At 41.4% G+C, this 21,264-nt stretch overlaps 1 protein-coding gene across 1 annotated transcript in view; it reads right to left on the bottom strand.

Annotated features, from left to right (window-relative positions):
* Positions 1 to 9,711: 9,711 nt before the first annotated feature.
* LOC8034917 (cytochrome P450 3A5-like) overlaps positions 9,712 to 21,264 on the bottom strand; it is a 29,417-nt gene continuing 17,864 nt past the window's right edge. The window contains exons 10-14 of the mRNA XM_040211254.1: positions 15,865 to 16,022; positions 13,575 to 13,663; positions 13,054 to 13,191; positions 11,117 to 11,279; positions 9,712 to 9,895 (exon numbers count right to left, since the gene is read on the bottom strand). Of these exons, the coding sequence (XP_040067188.1) occupies positions 9,815 to 9,895; positions 11,117 to 11,279; positions 13,054 to 13,191; positions 13,575 to 13,663; positions 15,865 to 16,022 (629 nt within the window). The 3' untranslated portion in view covers positions 9,712 to 9,814. The remainder of the gene's footprint in view (positions 9,896 to 11,116; positions 11,280 to 13,053; positions 13,192 to 13,574; positions 13,664 to 15,864; positions 16,023 to 21,264) is intronic.

The raw sequence follows: 21,264 nt of genomic DNA, 5'->3' as shown, positions 1-21,264 counted from the left end.
TTTTGCCCGAGAGAGACTTCTCGGGCTAAAAGCAAACAGATTCCGTTTTGGCTAATCTTTTTTATTTGTAACGTCGTATTTTAGGCGGTAGAGAAATAGAAATACCTCTCCGGCATAGCCGATTCACGCAGGATACTCTCAACAGACAACTAAAAACGGCGTCCCGTATGTTACGTCAGAATATCATTGGCGCGACTCATCCCATTCGTTAAATATTGGCTAAACCAAAATGGTGTGGACACAATCTTTCGAATAGATCCAATATCGGCGACATACGGTGTGTTGCCTGGGTTGTATATGTACACATCTTCGGTCACCTTTTGCGAGCGGAGGTGATTTTTTGAATCGAAGTAGAACTGATAAAACTGATGCACGCGCGACACGTAATTTTCGACTCCTGTCAGACGGAGAGTTCGATCGGAGTTGCAAAAAACATTCTCTAGCACTTTCTAATAATGCGCGCCTTTGTGTGGCGATTAGTTATATCCGATGTTCGTACCACCGTACATCAGCAACCGTTTCATCAAAGCAATAAACATGAACGGTTATAAAAACATGGGTGTAATCGACAGTATCAACATTACGCCCGTCTCGCACCGTGTAAATGAAAAGTGTGTGGACGTCTGTTAAACCACTTGACCGTGGACGGAAGCATAGAGCACTGCTCATCGTCATTTGCGCCGGGTTTTCGGGCAGAAACCGGTAGGAATAAATGGCCTCTCCTCTGGCGAGAAGAAAAACGGCGTCCATGACAATGATATTGACCAAACAGAGGGGAAAGCGGATTTATGTAAGATTAATCTGACGCGCATTCTTGCACGTTCTCGTTGATCTCCTGAAATTTTGACGAGACGCGGACCGATGCATCGCTACATAATTCCAAGCAATTTGAGCTATCTCTTAGTATTGCACAAAGTACAAAAACTACCACTTCAAGCACGTATTAGATAAATATCCGAGCTTGCTAATGCAGGCGAAATTGTTTTTCCGACTTATTTCATAGTTAGCTCCTCGATTTGGGGTGCATGCTGCTATAAGTCATGTCTCGTTAATATGGACGCCTCCGTTCCCCAGAAAAATCGTCCATAATGTGAATCGTCCATAATAACGAATCAAGTTCAAAAACACAAACATTAGGTAATAATTGTTAAAAAATAGCATTGTTTGTTTCGCAAAGAACGAGGAGATATGAGTTTGCACTGACGCTTTCGATCCCACTTTAGTGTCCAAAAAGCGCAACACTTCGGCCACTTGAAGTGCACGTTCTCCGTCCCCCTCCTGCTCAAGGTAGGCGATCGCTGTCTCCAAGCCACGGCGAGCTTCACATCGAGTAACGGTTGGTCTCTCTTCTTCATCGTCTGTTTCTGTCGGCGCAAAGTTTTCGACAAGTTGATGGCAATGTTGAGCGGATTCACCGACAAGCTCCATGATCTGCTCGTCGCTCATAGGCTCTCAGCTGTTAGTCTCTTCGTCTATATCCAAGAATGCCGATGCCTCTTCATCTGGGTTTTCTCCCCGAGTTGTCGAAGAGCTTCACGAAGGGCCGCGAGCGGAAGTTCATCCATCGGATCCTCCACCTCCATAGCAGAGCTGTTAACAAGAATACCTGCGTGACGCCAGCAGTTCACAATGTTTTGAGGCCTCACCGCGTCCCACGCCCTCTTCAGCTTTTGAAGGCACCAGCTCAAGTCAACAGTTTGCGGTTCGTTGTCTTCCGCGCAAGAGATGTAGTGCCGCACAAGTTAACCTCTGTAGTGTGCCTTAACCGCGCGAATGATTCCTGCGTCCAAGGGCTGTATTTTGGCAGTCATGTTGGGTGGAAAGAACTTCAAGGTAAGGTTTTCATAGTCCGCACGAACAGAATGGCATGATGCGTTATATCAACCAACAAAACAGCCCTCCTCTTCTCAGCCTTCAAGAAGCGGTCAAATTTTGCCAAGAAGATTTCAAATATCTTTCCTGTCATCCATGCTTTCTTGTTGCAATTGTAAGAGCAATACATGTTCGGGTCAAATGTCTTTCCAAAACATCGTGGTCACTCCGCTTTTGCCACGACAATGGGCTTCCACTTGTGGGTGCCGCTCGCGTTGCACAAGAATCCCACCGTGATTCTCTCTTTGCTTCGCTTGTTTCCAGCCACAGGTTCGGATGCAGAGTCAAAGATGGGCCCAACTTGTAAAAAAAGCCAGTCTCGTCGAAGTTGTAAATATCACCTGGAGAATACTGAGCAAGAAATTCCGCAAGCTGTTTTTGAGCACTGGCAACGGCGGCTGTATCCACGCTTCCACTCTCTCCATGAATACGGTGGCTTGAAATTCCATACCTTCTCTTAAACCTGCTGAGCCAACCTCTTGAGTAGTTCAGGTCATGAATGTCTGCATAAAGACGTGAAGATTGCAGACATTAAAATAAAACCACTGAAGAGAGAACAGTTATTTAAACGTAGATGCGTAGTTGCACAAGAACGAGCAACTAGAAAAATCATTAGAAGAAACAACATTTTTGGGGAGGAATGCGTAACATTTTGAGAAAACATTTTCAAACTCAGTGCTTAAAAAGATACGCTCAGAACTCACTTACCCATCGTTGTGCCGAACTCCTTCGCCTTTTCTTGCAGCATCTCGTCGCTGACGGCGGCCCCTCTGGAGCGCATTTCCGCAAACCAGATGTTGACGGCCTCCTCCAACTTCTCAAACTTTGGGGGTCACTGCCGGCAGGAGCTGGAGCTGGCTGTGGGAACGCTCATCCATTTCTTTGATTCTTTTAGAATTGCGTGGACTGTCGATTTTCCGAGATCAACGCCAAGGTTTTTTCCACTCCACTCTTTCACGTACTGAACAGACGCTGAAGGCGTTTCAATTTTGAATTTGCATATCTCCTTTTTCAGCTGAGCAGAAAGCTCTGTCCGTTTACGCTTAACATTCGTCATCGTCTCCACCTCCAAAATGACCGGAGAAGCGTGCAGCCTTGCCTCTTGCCTCTTATGCACAACGAATGTGATTCATCACGTATGCCAACCCGGAAGGAGATGGCATACGTTTAAGCTTAAAAGACAAGAAACAAAAAAAAAATGACCACCTTCAGGCGCGCAGGTCTTATCTCAAGGGCGGAGGACAATAGTGAATTCCGGGTACAAACTGTGACCTCTACGATTCACTAACCTTTTTTTCTGTCGGGTATGTGGACTCGCCTTCAAAGTAACCAGACGGGGAACAAAAAGGCAATGGTGAATTCCGAGTAGTACACACTGGGGTCACTAATATTTTTTCTTCGTGGACACGTGTCCATATTAACGAGACAAAATGCCTGTATTTTCCCGTTTCGTCCCCAAAATGGCCGTCCATAGTCCGGACTGCGGGTTTCTGTATTAACGGGACAGAATTGCATGGCGGGAGACCGGTCGCCGAACATTTCGTCCATATTGCGGGGTGTCCCGATTAACGGAATCCATATTAACGAGACATGACTGTACCACGATGACGATCAATCGATGTCAGGATGTCCTTACCGGTTTCTCTCGTGGACAAGGGTTTTTTCGACGTGATTAACTCCGACTCCTTGAAATCATATATACGTTCATCACACCCTTTCTACACGTTATGAACGGGGGTTGTTGCGACGAGTGCGTACACCCTTCTAACACAATTTCCTTAACATATTTCAAACTACGGGTGTGATAGGGGTGTAAGAGGGGTGTATGTAGGGTGTAAGCCTTCTCGTACACCCCTGTTACACCCACCAATACTCAAAAACGGGTGTAGGAAGGGTGTTGGTTAAAAAAATACACCCTTTTAACACGATTTTGGTTGTTAAAATATGTACTGTGTAGTACGCTACGTATTAAGCACATCTCTCAATATTGTGACTTCCGGAAAGTAGTATTTAATTTGTGCTTGTAGATCAGTGCTATCCCCCGCGTGCCGCCAGGTTTTATTTATACAGGTTGCGCTCCTCAGTTTTACTTTTTTATTAGGCCTAAACACGTTTTTATACCTGAAATTCAAGTACAGCGCGGATAATTGAAGTAGCTTTCCGAAATGGTATCGTTCGGCGTTGTACCATTTATTTTTTATAGCGTCAAGGGCTCACATTCACAAACCCGGCAGTGTGAACATCCACAACGCAGTGGTGTTTCCCGGTTATTTGAGTTAAAAAAGTTTTTATATTCACGTTCCTCTGGTACGATATGTCGTATAACATAAGCTATCAAAGAGACAGATATCGTTTGGCTATGGGAACATTTGAAATATTTCTGTTAGATAATCGTAACTACCACAGAAAACAGTTAATTCCTGCCTGAAATAGCATATTTTCACACTCAATTTCGTAGCGTCAACACATCTCTTACTTTTCTAGTCTCTGAAAGTAATTTTTACTATTGTTTTTGTAACTGAAAGCGCGTGCTCAATATTGCCAGGTTTTTTTTTTTATTTTTTTTGCTCCGTTATACCGTTTTTATTTTTTATCACAGCCAAACACGTTTGTATACAACCGGACCTTAAGTATAGTGGATCAAGGTAAACTAGCTTCCTGAAAAAAGTAATGCTCGGCGTTGTGAAATTTATTTTTCGTGGCGTAGGCGGTCATATTCTCAAATCTTGAGCAGTATATGTTCTTCACCGCATTGTTTTTTCTTACGTTTTCGCGATAAAACCCGTCAGACTTGCCATGCTGGGATAAGATACCCTAGCGTCGGCCGTCATTTAGGAAGGATGGATCAACACAAACATTTCCACTCGCTATTCATGAATTGCCGCAGTTCGTCAGAATTTCAATGACTTCACTGCACAGTGAAAAAGGCAAAAAAGTAAAACGATGCCGGTCAGTAAATGAATCTTCCATGACGGGGCTCGCCAGTTTGAACAGCAAAGCGCCGATGCCGGCCACTCACTGAACTTCCATGTAAATACTGGCCCATCAAAGGATATATTAGCTTCCACTTCACAAAATACTTTTAACTTTCGTGATTGCTTTCTGTTCAGATAAATTCTGGATCACGTTAATATGAAACATACACTTAACGCAAATGTTAAGCCTCTCACAGTTTTTTTTTCTTTGTGTTTTCTCAAAATTGTCACTAGCGACACGCTTCAGACTAAATGAATGCCAGGGTTTCTTTTCCGTCAGCTCTGCATGACGGTCAATTTACCTCGTTTCTTCATACTGGCTACTGCATGTCAGGAATATCGGTGATTTTGATAGAACCGAATTGTGATGGGACATCTGAGGATTCTAACTTATTAGTTATTATACTGAAGGCGACACATACTGATACTTGTAGCGGTGTAGGAGTGTTACAGATTTAGAAATAGATACTTTTTTATTATAAGCACGACCACTGATTCCAACTAAGTATCCTTAATTCTAAGGTTAGATTGAACGAAATGTGTTACCAGACGCACCACTCGCTGAAAGTACCTCTGTCAAATTGCCACAATATTTCAAGATCCCTCCTCCTCCAGGTCATACCTGAGAAACATTTTTTTTAATTTTTCGGCTAATATTGGTTAAAACCGGCTACCAATAAAGACTTTATGGTTACGGTTACGGTTATTTTTTTTTTTAAATTTCAAATAGCAATTTTGTTTCGATTATGGTTACTGAAAATTTTCGTTCCCAAATGGTTTTCAGTTTCGGTTACGGTTACGGTTCGAGTCCCTGCTTTGCGTAACTATATTGATGAAAGCCCTTGAAATTTTCTGCACGTGCACCATAATAGAATGTTGAACATGCAGGCATAAACAAGGAGACCGCAGGAAAGCTCTCAAAGATACTGAAATGACACTTTCCGATTGTGTGTACATCTAGCTGTGGCATCACAGTAGTTCTTGTTTTTGTTTGTTGTTATGTGGAGAAAATTATGTGAAAAAGGTTATTTGACAGTTATCAATAAATTTTTTTTAAATATTAAAAACAAAACAAAACGTAGTTTAAGCATAATAATGAACAAGTATGACAGAATGGATGCTTGGGCGAGTTGGATATTCATATTGTAGGAGAAGCGCTAAAGTACACTCACCCTCACACTCACACTCACACCAGAAAAACGGTCACTCACGTCGCGCTGACTTTCAACTCAAATTGTATTTTCGTATTCTTTCGTTTTTCTTTTACCCGTATTAAATTTGTCATCTCACTTCGTTCTCTTCTGTACAAAATAATTAGCAATGTCTATCGCACATTACCTTCGAGAATCAAGATATAACAATTATTTTTCCCTAAGCGTTATGGATGGACTACTAACACAGGTGTCACTCCTTTTTATGATGTCAGCTGCTTCTATTATCTCACGTGTTAACTGATGATGGTTCTTTCCGATTATGGTGCTATTTTTGAAGTCCGCGGCGCACCCACAGTCACGGCAGTGAACGCCCAAAAGTCCTGAGTTTGCTAATCGGGTGTTGTTGTTGTGTTCCCTTAATCTGTCATTAATACATCTTCCAGTTTGTCCTATGTACTGTTCGCCGCATGATAGGGGAAAGGAATAACTCACTCCTTCTGAGCAAGGTATGTATGGGGTTCTATGCTTTTTAGTGCAGACGGTATTAGTTTTTGGTATGGCTTTAACTTTTTACATAGGCCTGATAGTTTGATGGGGGCGCAAAAGGCTACATCGATATTTGCGCGATTCCCAATCTTCTTGGAGATTACGCACGAGCTTCCAGAGCTAGGATCATTAAGATTTCTGGACCTAAGATTCAACTCAAATACTATTTGAGTTGAAAGTCAGTGCGACGTGAGTGACCGTTTTTCCGGTGTGAGTGTGAGCGTGAGGGTGAGTGAGATTAGTTTAGCGCTTCTCCTACAAGTATTACACAGTGCATAGGAAAAGCTAGACGGAATTAGATGGCGATGACTTGCGCAAAAATAGCCTTGATGTCACCTTTTTGGCGCCGCGTATCAGCTCGCTGTATTCTGCGGTCTGAGCTCTGATCGACGCAGCCCGTACGGTATCGGGATGGATTGTTTGCAATTTGATGTTTCAACCATACGCATGAAAGTCTTCGGCATCAGGCGGCTGATCCCATTTTTTTTTAACAAGATATGGCAAAGTATGGTTTGTACAAACCGGATATTTTCAGTCTAGACTTTGTCCAATTTGACTTTTAACCGAATTAGGCGAGAAATGGTTTGTTCTAACCGCATATTGTGTGTCTAGAATTCCTTCAATTGTACTTTTAACAGAATTCCAAAATTCACAGTTTGTGCGAACCAATTAGGAAACTCACGGTTTGTGTGAACCGAAATTTTTCTGTCTGGAATTCCTCCAATTTGACCTTGAAGCGGATTAGAAAAATCACGGTTTTTGCGAACCGGAATCTGTCTCTCTGGAATTTCTCCAATTTGACTTTGTACCGCATTAGGAAAATCACGGTTTGAACGAACCGGGATTTGCCTGTCCGGGATTCCTCTAATTTGACTTTGAACCGGATGAGAAAAATCACGGTATGAGCGAACCGGGATTTGCCTCTCCATTATTCCTCCAATTTGCCTTTGAACCGGGTTTGAAAATTCACGGTTTGTGCGAACCGGAAGCCGCCTTTTCGGTTTGACTCTGATATGATTTTAGTCCGGATTTCACTTTCCGGACTAATTTCAAACCGTTATTTTTGCTATGGCGCCCGGGAAAGCAAGCTACAAATCTTTACGAGAAACTAGCTGAAAGGGTATCGACCCCTAAGGTTTGAATGTGTTCTTGGCCGGCTTGCTGGAAATCAAGTAATCGGGTCCTATTTAAGCGAATATTGAAGTAAGTATTGTTCTGATAGCGTAGTATCAATATACCACGTGAATGATCGCACTTTATGCGCATGCGCGTTCTATCCTTGGCAGTGGTTCCATTTAAGTCTGTTTTAAACGCTGCCGACCGATTTAATTTCAGGGATGCCATTGGAAACGTCCTGTTCCTCACGACCCTAGTGATAAATGTTATTTGTATAACAATTTGCTTGATTCAATAAGAGCATATCATCAAATGTTCAATAAGAATATATTTGAACCCGATAAGAATGTATACGAAAATATGTAAATATTGCTAATACATTTTTATTAAATCTTATATCATTCTTATATGTTCTTACACGGTTCGTACCCGAAGGAAAAATCCATCAATGTAACCCTGCTTGGCAGTCAATGTTTTCTAGTGGACCGCTGACTGTGCCTGACTGTACGTCAAGCATGTCTGATTGGCCAACAAGTTACTCTGACCGACTGTCAAACTCCAGTCAGACCCCGCTTGTCGGCTTTCTGATGGTTTCCTGGTGGCAGTCGGCCGCCGCGAAATGCCATCAGGATGTCTTGGTGGTGATTCTGACTGTACATCGATTGTCTCTGACTGTACGTCAGAAAGCTTTGACGTGCAGACAGACGTACGGTCAAAGGACGTAAAGTTCGTTCGGATACCACTATTTCGTCAAATCTATGAATACGAAAAGTAATCTATGCACGAGAAAACGATTTCGGGACGTGAGCCCATAAAACCGCTGACGTTAGAGATATGACACGCAACCGACCGACAACCTTGATCAGAAGCCCGCCGAAGCGCCGAACACGACACTTCGCACTTCGCTTCGCCCATAGAGGCTTCGCCGAGCTTTCATGAACGATCGCTCTCGACTCGTTTTGTTTGCCCGCTTGCTCCAACCTGTCGATCCTGCCCGGGCTCTACAATGTCTTATGTTTTAGTAGAATTTCTACTCGACAAGACCCAGCCTGTTGTGAGTTCCGACGATGTAAGGGACTTAAGTGGTGTAGTTGAAGACGACAGGGTGTACCAGGTCTACTGGGCCGGTGATGCGCGAACAAAAGGATCGTTCTACGACGCGAAAGTACTGTACATGGCAGGTGAGTAGAACTGAAGTACGGCGAGTGATGTACAAGTGCTTTGCATAACATGCTGACGGCTTAACTGCATTTGCAGCCAAAGCATTTTGTATAAAACGAATAGTCAAATCGAGTTTCTCTAACGGTGGGGCGGAGCATAGCGGTTAAGGTGCCCGATATATACGCATGTGGTCGTGGGTTCGATGCGCGGTGGTGCTGCTTTTTTTTTTTTTTTTCTCACTAACTTTTTGTTTTATCGGGGCATTTAGCGATATTTATGAGTGCGTATAGCTTTACTCTTATATAAATGCTGCCCTTGTGATGAAATTCCCTTGGCAGTGGCAGTCAGACGTCATCTGATGGACCATCAGATGACGTCTGATGGTCCATCACGTTCCACCAAAGCTGCTGACTGGCAGTCAGTGTCCCAAATTACGAAGCTTGATGGAATTTTCAATAGGGTATGTGTTTTATATGATCTTATTTGATTGTATGTGCTTATTGAACCAATACATTTTATATACCATTAAGATTTTTCACTAGGGGAGCGACAACAGCACCGAGCGTAAGCGAAATTTCAAGAGTAACTGTCTTTATTTACACAAAATAATTCATGTTTATATTTTCACACAACGACAACCTTTGTTTCCATTTTAACCACAAACAGTGAATACAGCTCTATGTTATACAAACTCTATTGCCACTTCCTGCCCCAAGGATATACAATATTGCGCTCAATATGAGCTCCAACAGTCCTTCTTGTTGTTTTTTTTTTTTAGTATCTGCAAGTTTTTTAGAGAGTTAAGGTCCGAACGAGAAACACAGAATAAGACGTTGGAGTCAATAACTTCGGCCTTTTTGACACAGTTAAATATAAAACAGCCTGTAAGGACCGTAAACGCAGATTAAGACCGAATCGGGTGTTCATGTCATATAGAGTGTGATAATGAAATGGCTCCACTAATGAAGATGTGAACCTCCACGCCGAGCACTAAGTGCGAGAATAAATCTTAAGCATCACTGGTTGTCTTGGCACTGGTAGAAGACACCTTGCTTTCAGCTTCAAAGGAATCTGGAACAAATAAAAACATCGCCCTTTATAACATAGAACTATACTTGTGGTGAGCTTGTGCTAAAAAAACACCACTACCATCTTAGTTGAAACAAAGTTGCTGCTAAAGCTGTAGCTATTCAAACGAGGTCTTAATTGATCCTCCCGATTTACGGACATTTTTACGGGCGCTCATGTGCCACAAAACGATTTTCATTTATATATATTTTTTTACCATTCTGCCACCTAGGCGAGCAGTGGGTAGAGAACCCACTTTGTAACATAACCCCCTAAAAGAGCAAGTGTGAACTGCTAATAACATGCTCTATGATGTTCATTTTGACCCTTGCGTTACAAGTAGCGTTACACAAAAACTCTAAAAGCATGTTCATGCAGTGTCGTTAGATTATGTTACGTTGGCTTTAGTTGGTATAACACTAAAATATTATTTAGCAATCAAGATTTTACACATTGTTTTATGGTAACAAGCAGAGGAGTGCCGACGTGAGCATTGGAGGTTGTTTGGAAAAATTTGTGGATTAGTGAACAGGCCAATTTTAGCTCTTTGATTAACTTGTCATCGTGGACGTAATATCCCCGAATTTACGGGGGGACAGAGGGGAGGTAGGATGAGCGTTAAGTAAACACTACTCGGTGATTCACGCGTTAGCCTTTGCTTACGATTATCGGGTTGCATTTTTACCTGATAAGCATAAGCCTTGCAAATGCTTCAATATCGCCTTGAATAATTGTGTCTTTTTGCTTTATTTTAGGGGAAGATATCCGTACAAAATCTCCGCGAAGAGAGACTGCACGGAAAGAACCCCCCCCCCCCCCCCACGCACACACACACAGACCGTGAATCAAGACAACTTACTTTATATATAAAAAAAAAAACTTCGAAATCTTTATTAATATCTCTTCAATGCGCTTGACGCAAATCTTCAATACACCCACATATTATTTCACTCGAGAGTACCAATCTAAACTGCATGCTTTTGTATTGAAATGATTTCTAGGCGAATTGTTTTACCACTTTAGTGTCCAAACGTTGTACACGCACTGTGTAAGGAGTTCGAAGCGAGTTTAATCTAATCTCAAGCGAAATTTTAATTTAGTCTAAAAATGCACAGTTCGCAGGAGATGTGAGAACTAAGTTTTAAAGTCACGTGTTCGGCCCTGCGTCTTGCACTCTTCTGCACAGAAAAGCTTTAAGGAAGTAGTGAAAGCAAGGCTTCGTACCATCGTCTCAGGACAGGTGCCAAACTTGACGTGCTGTAGTAGGCAGACCATAACAACTTTGACTGTCAGATACCCCAGCCGCATTCCCACGCAACTTCTCGGGCCACTGCCAAACGGAAGGAACGTGTACGGTGTGTGAGAGTCCTTGTTTTCAGGCAGGAATCTGCAATGATTCCAAAAAACACACAGTTCAGACACTCTCGTGGTACCTTTTAAGTTCACGCTGTAAACAGAAATAGTAACGTGGTAATTACTTTTACGGACTAACACTTGACAGTGACGGCAGGTTAATCGAGCTAAATAACTACAAACTCGTAGCAGAGAAATATCCTGTCTAAGGCTTGAATTCACAGTCGTACGCAGCACCGAGCAAGCTCATTGTAGAAGCCTGGTTTGTCCATTTTCGCCAGGCCGCCAAGAGAGCAAAGCACCGCTCGCGCATGACACATCCACACAGCTTGGCCCGCAATGTAGTTGAGGGGCGAAAGCTGTATAAACCTGATTACGGTGTCACGCTTGGCTCGTCATAAAAACAAAGAGCGTAAAACATCATTTTCTTATATTCAAAATTACTCGAAATTTTTGCTCGGTCTTTACACGTGGGTTCGTGCCTTAGGGCCTGTGCAGATAGTGCCACGTTACCGCAGTTGCGAATTCGCTCGTGGGATAAAGATGGCGACGAGAGCTGCGGCGCGTTACGTCGCAACATCAAAGCAAACTCGCACTGCGTGAATCAGGCATAATGCGGTGGCATCATCACATACCATGGCCGGGTCTTGACGAAACGAAAAAGATGTTTTGCCACTTTCCTAAAGCAGCCTAAATGAGTGTGAACACTTTTCATGAAAATTTATATACGAGGGTCTATGATGATGTTGGCAGCGTCACGAGCAAGTATTGTGGTATGGCATACAGCACAGGGTAGAGTTTAGACTACACCGTTCCAGCCCCGTTAAACAAAACGTATATATGTGATGCAGAATACTGCGTGAAACAATACCCCGCAGTCAAAATGTACACTAGGAAAAAGTGACCTTTAAAAAACAACAAAAAAACAAGCCCACTTCAATGTATCTAAGCAGGCATTCATTACAAAGGGCGTTTCTTGTTTTAAGCTCTATAGATTTGTTTAATAATAGTGGTGAACGTTACAATTACGTAGCTTGTAGAAGTGAGTTATACGGCCAGGGGGACATTATGTGGGTGGATAATCTTTGCGATAAGTCGGCTAATTAGTTAAGATTCGTTAAAAACTTTTTAATTAGTGAAAATAAACATATCGCTACAATTAGGAACTTGCTGAGCGTCATCGGAAAACCCTTTAATCAATTCTTTTTTAGAACGAATTGAAGCTCGCGGGAGAGTCTGGGGAGCACCAAAGTTACCACTGGTACAGCAGGCGCAAAGCTAACACTGGCGAAACGTGATTATAATTTTATCACCCGCGTTCCGCAATCGCTAGCCTTGTGCCTGCTCCACTTCTACACTTCTCACGCGCTGAATGTGTTTCTGAAACTTATTGATTTTGTGGTTTTTGACGACGCTCTGCAAGTTTTTAATCGGAGCCATATGCCTATTTGTATTAGTTAAAAGGTAAATTAATGAATTGTAATTAATTATCCGACTGATCATTACGATTAGCCCCCTCTACTATATCTCCCTGGCCGTATAGCTCACCTGCACAAGCCTCATACGTGTAACGTTCACGGCTTTTTTTAAAAGAATCTGTAAACCTTAAATAAAGCAACCTGTAGTTCCTCTCAAATGTTGTCGCGCACTCTGCAAGACTCGATGTGGCCTGTGATGCTCCCCCGGTCATTTCTCGCCGTTCTTTGGTACTTTCTGCCGCTCCATTGCCCAGCCCACATGGTTGCCTTCGGTAGATCCAACTGACCTTGTTCAATGTGTAAATTGAAGAATAAGAGGTGCGTGCTTACCTTTCCGGTTTGAACGACTCGGGGTCAGGGTAGAACTCCGGGTCATAGTGGATGCCGACTACTGGTATGTCCACATTCATTCCAGGTTTGAAGTTGATTCCAGCGAGCGTCGTTTCTTGAGTACAAGTCCTCATCAGGCTATGAAGTAACGACGGAAGCGTTTAGGTTATAGAGTGGTTCAAAATCGGCCCTAATAAGGCATTTTTAGTAGAAATAAATATGGAAAATATTGTCTAAGAGCAGCGGACACCACTGACAAACCAAAGACAAAAATATTTATCATGCTATTTTTAGTTTATATAATTTATCTAATTTCTCTTGGTATAATGAGCATCTGTATAAATCGTAATCATATCTACCATGCAGGTGTGTACACATTCTGCAAAAGTGGCTGCAGCAAAGGGTACTGTGCTTAATCTATAATCATTTTTGCTGGAAATATTTAGCTAGGCTATCAGACCTTACGTCAAGATGTCTTTTTGTACTCTGCCCTCAAGAATCGTAACGTAAGGGGCACTCACAACATGGCACCTGGGTACAAGCGCATCGTCTCCTTTACACAGGCATGGAGGTAATGCATGGACTGAATGCTCTCGTATGTTACCCCATCCTGGAGGAGAAAATGAGTTAGCGTGTAAGCGATGATGCTTCAATGCATGGAGAACATTTACGTAGATAATGCGTGCTATTATGGTCAATACGTGAGTGAAGAGTCCTTTACGCTTTTTGGAGGACTTGAAGCTTTTCTGACTCACCGACTTCCTCAGCGTGACACGCTTGACGTGTCGAGCTGTGACAATGTTTTTTTTTTTTGTTTGTTTTTTTATCAAACGGTGCACGTTCCTAGATCGGCATTAATTTCTATACTTTAACTGATATCATTATGAAGTTTTGAATGAAGACAAAAACACATATAGTATATTTAGGCTATTTATTTTGAAATCGTTGGAGAGTTCAGGAATGATCCGTCAAACGAGCCTATTCGCTAAGGTTCCGGTCACGGTCATTAACCGCTGGTAAAATGAACGCCACGATCATATCGGTGCCATTTAAAATAGTTTAAGTAACATATAAGCAATAGTTCTTCTTCTGGATCAAGTTTTAAACGCCAGTATTGAAGATGACCGCAAAAAACACGAGATGAAATTTCACAAACGCCAGGCGATATCACTATACAATGCATTAGTAAACAATATCTTCTTTATGTCGCCAGATTTGGAAAAGGTGACGTTATCGTAATCGAACGTACCTGAGGTAAGGAGCGAATATGACGAACGAGGCACCATCCACTACGCAACGCCAGGGAGTTTGCAGATTTTCTTATTCATTTAATAATTTATTAATACTAAAGTACATTACATAAAGGTTTACGGCGGCATACAAAGCCATGTGGAATATTGTCGGAAAAAAATTCTGGTAGCTGTACATTGTGCACCGTCTGTGTTTTTGCTTATGACAGTAGCGTATATTTACAGTTAAGTGTTTTCGGATAAATCCGTTAAACTCCGAAAAAGACTCGCCGGTAAAATTTTGGACAATTCGGATTCATCTAAAAAAAAAAATTCCAACCTTGTAGGTCACGTTGACAAAAAAAAAAGCACATAAAAAAGAAGAGATTATACGTATAAAGGTTTTCATGGCAGAGGGTTAGTCGCTCTGACAAAAAGTCAATGCAGTTTTTTCTGAATTCGGGACCAATGGCAATACAGTTTGCCGTTCACCTCGCCAATGTTAGTTCAATACAATGAGCCATGTACTTTTGGACCGAAGCAAAAGCCGCGGTTACGTTATCCTGTTTAAACCATACCATTTGCGTTTCTTAGATGAAAGAGGGGTTGTAATTTTTTAGCAGTGAAAGACGTGAACACATATATCGGAGGGCAGTTGAAGTCTTTGTACGTACAGGGGTTTGGCTATTTAAAAGAACAGACATTTATTGAAGTAGCAATTGTTTTCGAAAATTTGTCGTCGGACAGTTAGCACCGTCACTAGCAAGGGCGCCAGTACCAAATGCCGCTGCAAAACTACATATCGATACCGGTTATTTGTTCTTTATGAGTTAAGTTTACGTTAGCATCCTTCAATACTCTATTTTGCTTTGAAAAAATACATAAGAAAACAATGTAAAATAAACTCCAAATTTCGGAGGATTGGGAATCTAACAAAAACAAACTCCAAATTTCCAACAATGAATTAAAAAAAAAAAAAACAGCCCCCCGAGCTTCACAAAATGTAAGGTCCGAAAACACAAAATCCTACGTAGATCACAAGCGCCCGACCTCATACTATTCATATTGGGAGAGACATTAAGTATTCGCGAAGCATCGAGATTCAAAATCAATCGTTCTGAGTGCTAGGCTGGACAATAAAAAAAAATGCAATAATGAACGAGTTCAATTTCAGTGTTGTTTCGCGAAAAAAAAAACCTTAGCCGGTAACGAACGTCTTTTCAAAATGGAAAATATGATGCCTGATATAAAAATTATATATAATTAATGCCTTTGGTTATGTAATAAAGTAATGATATAAAACCAGATCATTTTAATCGCCCCGATATATTGCTGTTGAAGAGGATAATAGCGATATTTGGTTGTTTAATTTCCAGTCTAAAATAACCCACCATTGAAAACACCACTGAACTCATGGTGGATACCTCAGTAAATGTTCTCACATGCGCCTTCTGAAGTATAATCTTAACAATAACGCAAGACTGATGAACACTAAGTAATATGCAGTTATGCCAGGCTTCTAATCATTTCCTCACTTTTGATACATGATCCCAATTTGACGGTGACATATCTCCCGTCTTACTTTTTCCACGGTAGCGTCTATTTCACTGATGAGCTTCTCTTGACATTCCGGGTGAAGAGCGAGCAAGTGCGCCATGGCCATCATAGCCGCCATCGCGGTGTCGGTGCCAGCAGCGAAGAAGAGTCGACACTGGGCGGCGATGTCCACGATCGTCAGGGCTAAAAATGCATTTATGAATGGATTTCAAAATAAACAAAATATCGCTGAGCCATGGCTAACGCGGCAACGGCATTTAGATAAATATGGTTAGAGGCTGCCCAGAACCTCTAGAACAGGGTTCGTAGATATTCGTACATACATACTCTGCAGTTTTTTCAGTCTTCGCTTTCCGTACACCCTAAGAAAAAGGGGAGCGCGACTTAGGCCCCCCCCCCCCCCCCCCCCGGGAACCAAATGCGCTGCCACCCCCTTAGAAAAATGATTAGTGAGTTTCAATTGACTTTCTACTGTGTTCCTATAGAGTCAATTGAAACTCAATATAAACTCAATGTCTAATGAGTTTGATCATTAGAAACTCAATTTTGATTCTATTGAATTTACTCATTAGGAATGCAATTGAGACTGATCATAAGAAACTCAATATAGATTCTATTGACTTTACTCACTAGGAATGCAATTCAGTTTGATCATTAGAAACTCAATATCAATTCTGATGAATTTACTCATTAGGGATGCAATAGAGTTTTATTATAAAAATTCAATATCGAATTTATTGAATTTACTCATTAGGAATGCAATTGAGTTTCGTCATTAAGAACTCCATATCAATTCAATTGAATTTACTCATTAGGAAGGCAATTGAGGTTGGTCAGAAGATACTCAATATCGATTCTGTAGAATTTACTTATTAGGAATGCAATTGAGTTTGGTCATTAGAAACTCAATATCGATCCTATTGAATTAACTCATTAGGCATGCAATTGAGTTTGGTAATAAGAAACTCAATATCGCTTCTATTGAATTTACTCATTAGGAATGCAATTTAGTTTGGTCGTTTGTGGATTACTGCACCAGGCGATTATTGCTTGTAGCAATCTTTTATTCTATTATTCTATTAAGTGATAGAGTCCAATGACGTCCAAACACTGTTTATCGTTCATGAGACTTCCAAGGAGGAAATAGCAAACTGGGAACCTTAGTAGATGCTGAGGTAGTCACCGGCCAAATGAATACCTTTCTTAGGTAGGGTATATAAGGCGGTGGGGTAGTCAAGGGGAGTACAATTAGTGGGTTCTGAGTGCTTAGTTATGATGGTGTTCGTTTCCTCGATGTGCTTTGTTTCCTTCATGCTGTATACAAAAAGATTCCCAACCAGTTGCAAATTTTTTTAACGCAGTTGAAATAAATTCTATTGAAACTTTTTGCAAAAATTTAATTGAAACTCAATCGCAATTTTTTAGTGAAACTCAATAGCAAAAGTTATATTCAAACACTATTGCCAAAATTAAATTGAAATGCAATTGCTAAAAATTTAATTAACACTCAGTGGCCAACCCTTACAAAAATCTGTAGTTAAATTCTTTTGAATTTTTGTTGAAAATTTTCTGGAATCGTATTTTATTTCTTTTTAAACTTTTTTGGTGTGTTTTAGACTTTGTTTTGACAACCTATTTAACTCCTAGTTATAATTGGCCACTTAAATTTTTTTGAATTCCTTCTTACATACATTTTTTTTTTAAATTCCTTCTTACATAAATTTTGTTGAATTCCTTTTGACGGAACCGCAAATTTACGTTAAAAAAAATTCAATTTTTTTATATATTTTTTAGTTTTGTTAGGAAATAGTGTGTTTTTGATACATACACATCCCACAGATAAACATTGTAAACAAGCACATACACCATGAAGCACTCAACACCAGAATCATGATCCGGTTGAGAGCACCAGAGTCTTATATAGCCTACATATTGAAGGTAATCATTTGGCCGGTGGCCACCTCAGCACTTACTAAGGTTCCAAGTCCCTGATCTCCTTCTCGAAAGTCTGTCAAAGGGAAGACAGTGTTTCGAAGTTCGTGGACTCTATCTCGTACTGAAAAGCATTGGTACAGCTAATAATAATTCCGTGTAGTCGCTAAAACAACACCCACAAAAACGGCTCACAGAACAAATGTTATCGCTTCTCTGCATAGTACCACTGAGGAGGAAGCCAGTCAAGACTGTTGCTCCACTTTAAAGTAGTTATTTTGCTCTTCTTTACTATTCGAATAAGGTCAATAATGTCACGATAGTCATTTACAAAGTGAGAACGACAGGGCGTGTTTTTCGAACGCCTGGCCTCCAGCACGCGCCCCATGCCTTCCGTCGTGCTTTGACTGCGCGGTCGAGCTCGAGGGGCGCGAGACGTCGACGTGTTGTCAAGGATAGAAGGCTTGCGCTGGAGGCAGAAGAACGGAAGCTCCTCCCAACGGTTTTCAACTTGTCAGAGACTATTGATAAACTTGGCGACTTTTGACATTTAGTCAAGATGTATTATGTTCGATAAAAAGTCAACAGAAAGTCTGTAGCTTTTCTATTGACACTGGCTACAGAAAGTCAACTGAATAATTTAACACGAAGAAAACAGAACGTCTTCAATGTTTCTGATAACACTTTCAACAGGAAGTCAACAAAAAAGATCCAACGTAGAGTTAATAGAAAGTCAATGCTTTTCTTTTGACTCAGGCAGAAGAAAATAAAAAAAAAGTTTAATCACAAAATCAACAAAATTTCTGTTGACCATGTCACGGAAGTCAGTCAAAAGAAAGTAATCAGAGTAAACAAGAAGTCAACACATTTTCAATAAAAAGTAAAAGAAAAAACCCGTCATGCCGGACCCCGCACACAACCGCAGACCAAATAAAATACTAAAAAAATTATCTTTTTATAAAATTACATAAAGAATAATTTCAATAAGTTTTGTTTTTATTTTTAGAAAATAACCTACAAAAAAAAACGTCGATACAACATCTTTTTAATTTTTTATAAATAAGTCTACAAAACAAAATCTATTGTTTTTCTTTTTGAATTTTTTTAGAAAAACACCTACAGAAAAACGTCTTTAGAACTTCTTTTTAATTTTCTTAGAAATAAGTCTACAAAAAAAATTAATATTTTTTCTTTTGAAAGTTTTTTGACAATAATCAAAACAAAGTGCGTTTATAAAGGAATTCAGTAGGATCGCGGAAAGGCAATAAGAAGAGTCTAAAAAAATTAAAAAGAATGTTGAGACCTGTTTTTGTAAAGGTACGGTTCAATAGGGACTCATTAGAAAAAGTCAATCGAGTTTTGATTGAGACTGAATGCGGTCTATTGAGTGAGTCCTTTACACTTTCAATTGAAACTTGATTAATTTTTTGTAGAGGCCGCCATTAGTCCCCTGGGGGACTAACGGGGAGGGGAGCAAATTTTGCGCCCCTCCCGTTAGTCCCTAAAAGTTTAAGCGCCAGGACTAACTTTTGCACCCATGCATTTGGGCTACTGAGACCAAAAGTTGCGCCCCTTGTCCTATTCATTACTCAATTCGCCCTTACGCACCCAGGTGGAGCTAGTCAGCGTCAAATTCAAAATTGGTGAAACATGTAATCACCGGGGGAGGTATTTTCAACGCTCATTTGATTCACATATGAACAGCGTTTGTTTCACATGTGCACACGTATTGCATATTTTAACATATACAAGGAAATAGAGCGCAGATTATACACGCGCAACACACACGGCGACGACACACGAATTCAATTTTTTTTTTTTTTGCTTTATTTTTGGTTAAGACAAAATTTAAAAAAAAGAACACAGTCATTCCTACACCCACGAACTCAATCGCCATCCCGAAAGTCTACCGATGCGCCTTTTATACTAATCATATAAAAAAGTCGTTTGGTCAGTGACCATCTCAACCATTAACGATGTTACAAATATGGTGCTGCTTTCGCACCAATATTATACTCCAATATTGCTGCTAAACTTTCCAAGGCATGTACCTCTTACTAAAAAGTAACGGTACACAGGGTTCTTATTTCTGAAAGTCTATAAAACGGCGTCCCCACAGGCTCCAAGCACCAATGTTCTGGCTTCCCCGTATAAAGCGCCCAATTTTGCGCATGCGCGTCTCCGTGGCAACCGCATCGCCTCTTGGGGAAAAATATACAGATTTTAAAGATTACAAAAAGAAAAGAAAACAGAATGAACCTTTTTTGTCTTACCAAACGTTTTTACCTCGTGCTACGAGGCTGTTTTCATCCCAATTAAACCAAAATGAGAATATAAACGCTTTCAAAGCACTTTCCAAAGCATGCAAAGGGGAAGGACGCCAGAACAACGGTCGAAAGCCGTATGGCATGAACAATGGCGTCGTTCGAGTCAGCGCTCGCTTCCACGACGTGCTGGAACAGAGGCTGCGATCGTTATAAATTCAGCTCCAACCCTTAAATATGCGTTTCTGATGCAACGATTGTCTGTGGATAGCTCCCCCTGCGTCCCGAAACCGTAAGTACGTCGCTAACGCTGGCTATTGGCGATGCAGGAGACGCCGCAATATTGTCCTCGTGTTTCGACAGATGCACCCTGTTTTAGGAAGGACTAATGGCTGTGGGATCGGTGGCCGAGTGGGCTAGCACACACCAGCTCGGAGCATGTGAAGCTCGCGCTGCAGAAGCCAGGAATGCTAGGTTCAATCCCCACCCCCTGTTTCGATTTGGATGAGCATCGTTCGGGCGTGCGGTCAGCTATCACTACTGCGTGGTGCACGTTAAAGGCCCCAGGCCAGAGGTTGTACCGCACTGGCTAAACTGCTCATCGACAGCGAGTGACTCGTCGCAACTTTAAAATGGCTGACCAACTAAACGCTGTATCCACACAAACCCAATTCTTGTTTAGACTAATGGTTCCTTTCGCTCTCGGTTAGTCCCGGTCGAGTACAGTTAGTCCTTAGCATTTGGGCACGGTAACTAGCTCGAACTAGATGGTGTCTTCGGGGAGCAAATCGGAGTTCAGGGGACCAAATTCTTCGGCTAGTCTTTTCAGTCTGAGACCATCGTATTTCTAGGGTGTGCAATGAAGCAGGGGTAGTGCATAAGGAAGCCAACAACTCGATCGTCGCGTTAGTCTTAGATCCGTCGACATGTTAGTTTCTGTTCGCGTGTTTACGTAAGTCATACGGCATCGCTGTCGCGCGATGACTGTGGATACAATACACTGAAGTGGTTCAACTCGCGCCTAGCATTCATTGCCCGGGGCAATACCGCGCCCTGAAATGATGGGGTTATGTCTAGAGCAAATCGTGGGTTTTTAATTGTCATTTTGAAATTGCGACGTCGCTTGCGCGGCCAAAATAGGCTTAGTGGAAGACTAAGTTCACGACGTGAAAATGCAGAATGAAAGGATAATATGTGAATCAGGATTTTCGAGGTAGAAGGCCAACGTT

This window comes from Ixodes scapularis, unplaced genomic scaffold, assembly GCF_016920785.2.
Source record: "Ixodes scapularis isolate PalLabHiFi unplaced genomic scaffold, ASM1692078v2 PGA_scaffold4__175_contigs__length_147842914, whole genome shotgun sequence".
Lineage (NCBI taxonomy): Eukaryota > Metazoa > Arthropoda > Arachnida > Ixodida > Ixodidae > Ixodes > Ixodes scapularis.
This window is presented reverse-complemented; position numbering and strand designations above follow the sequence as displayed.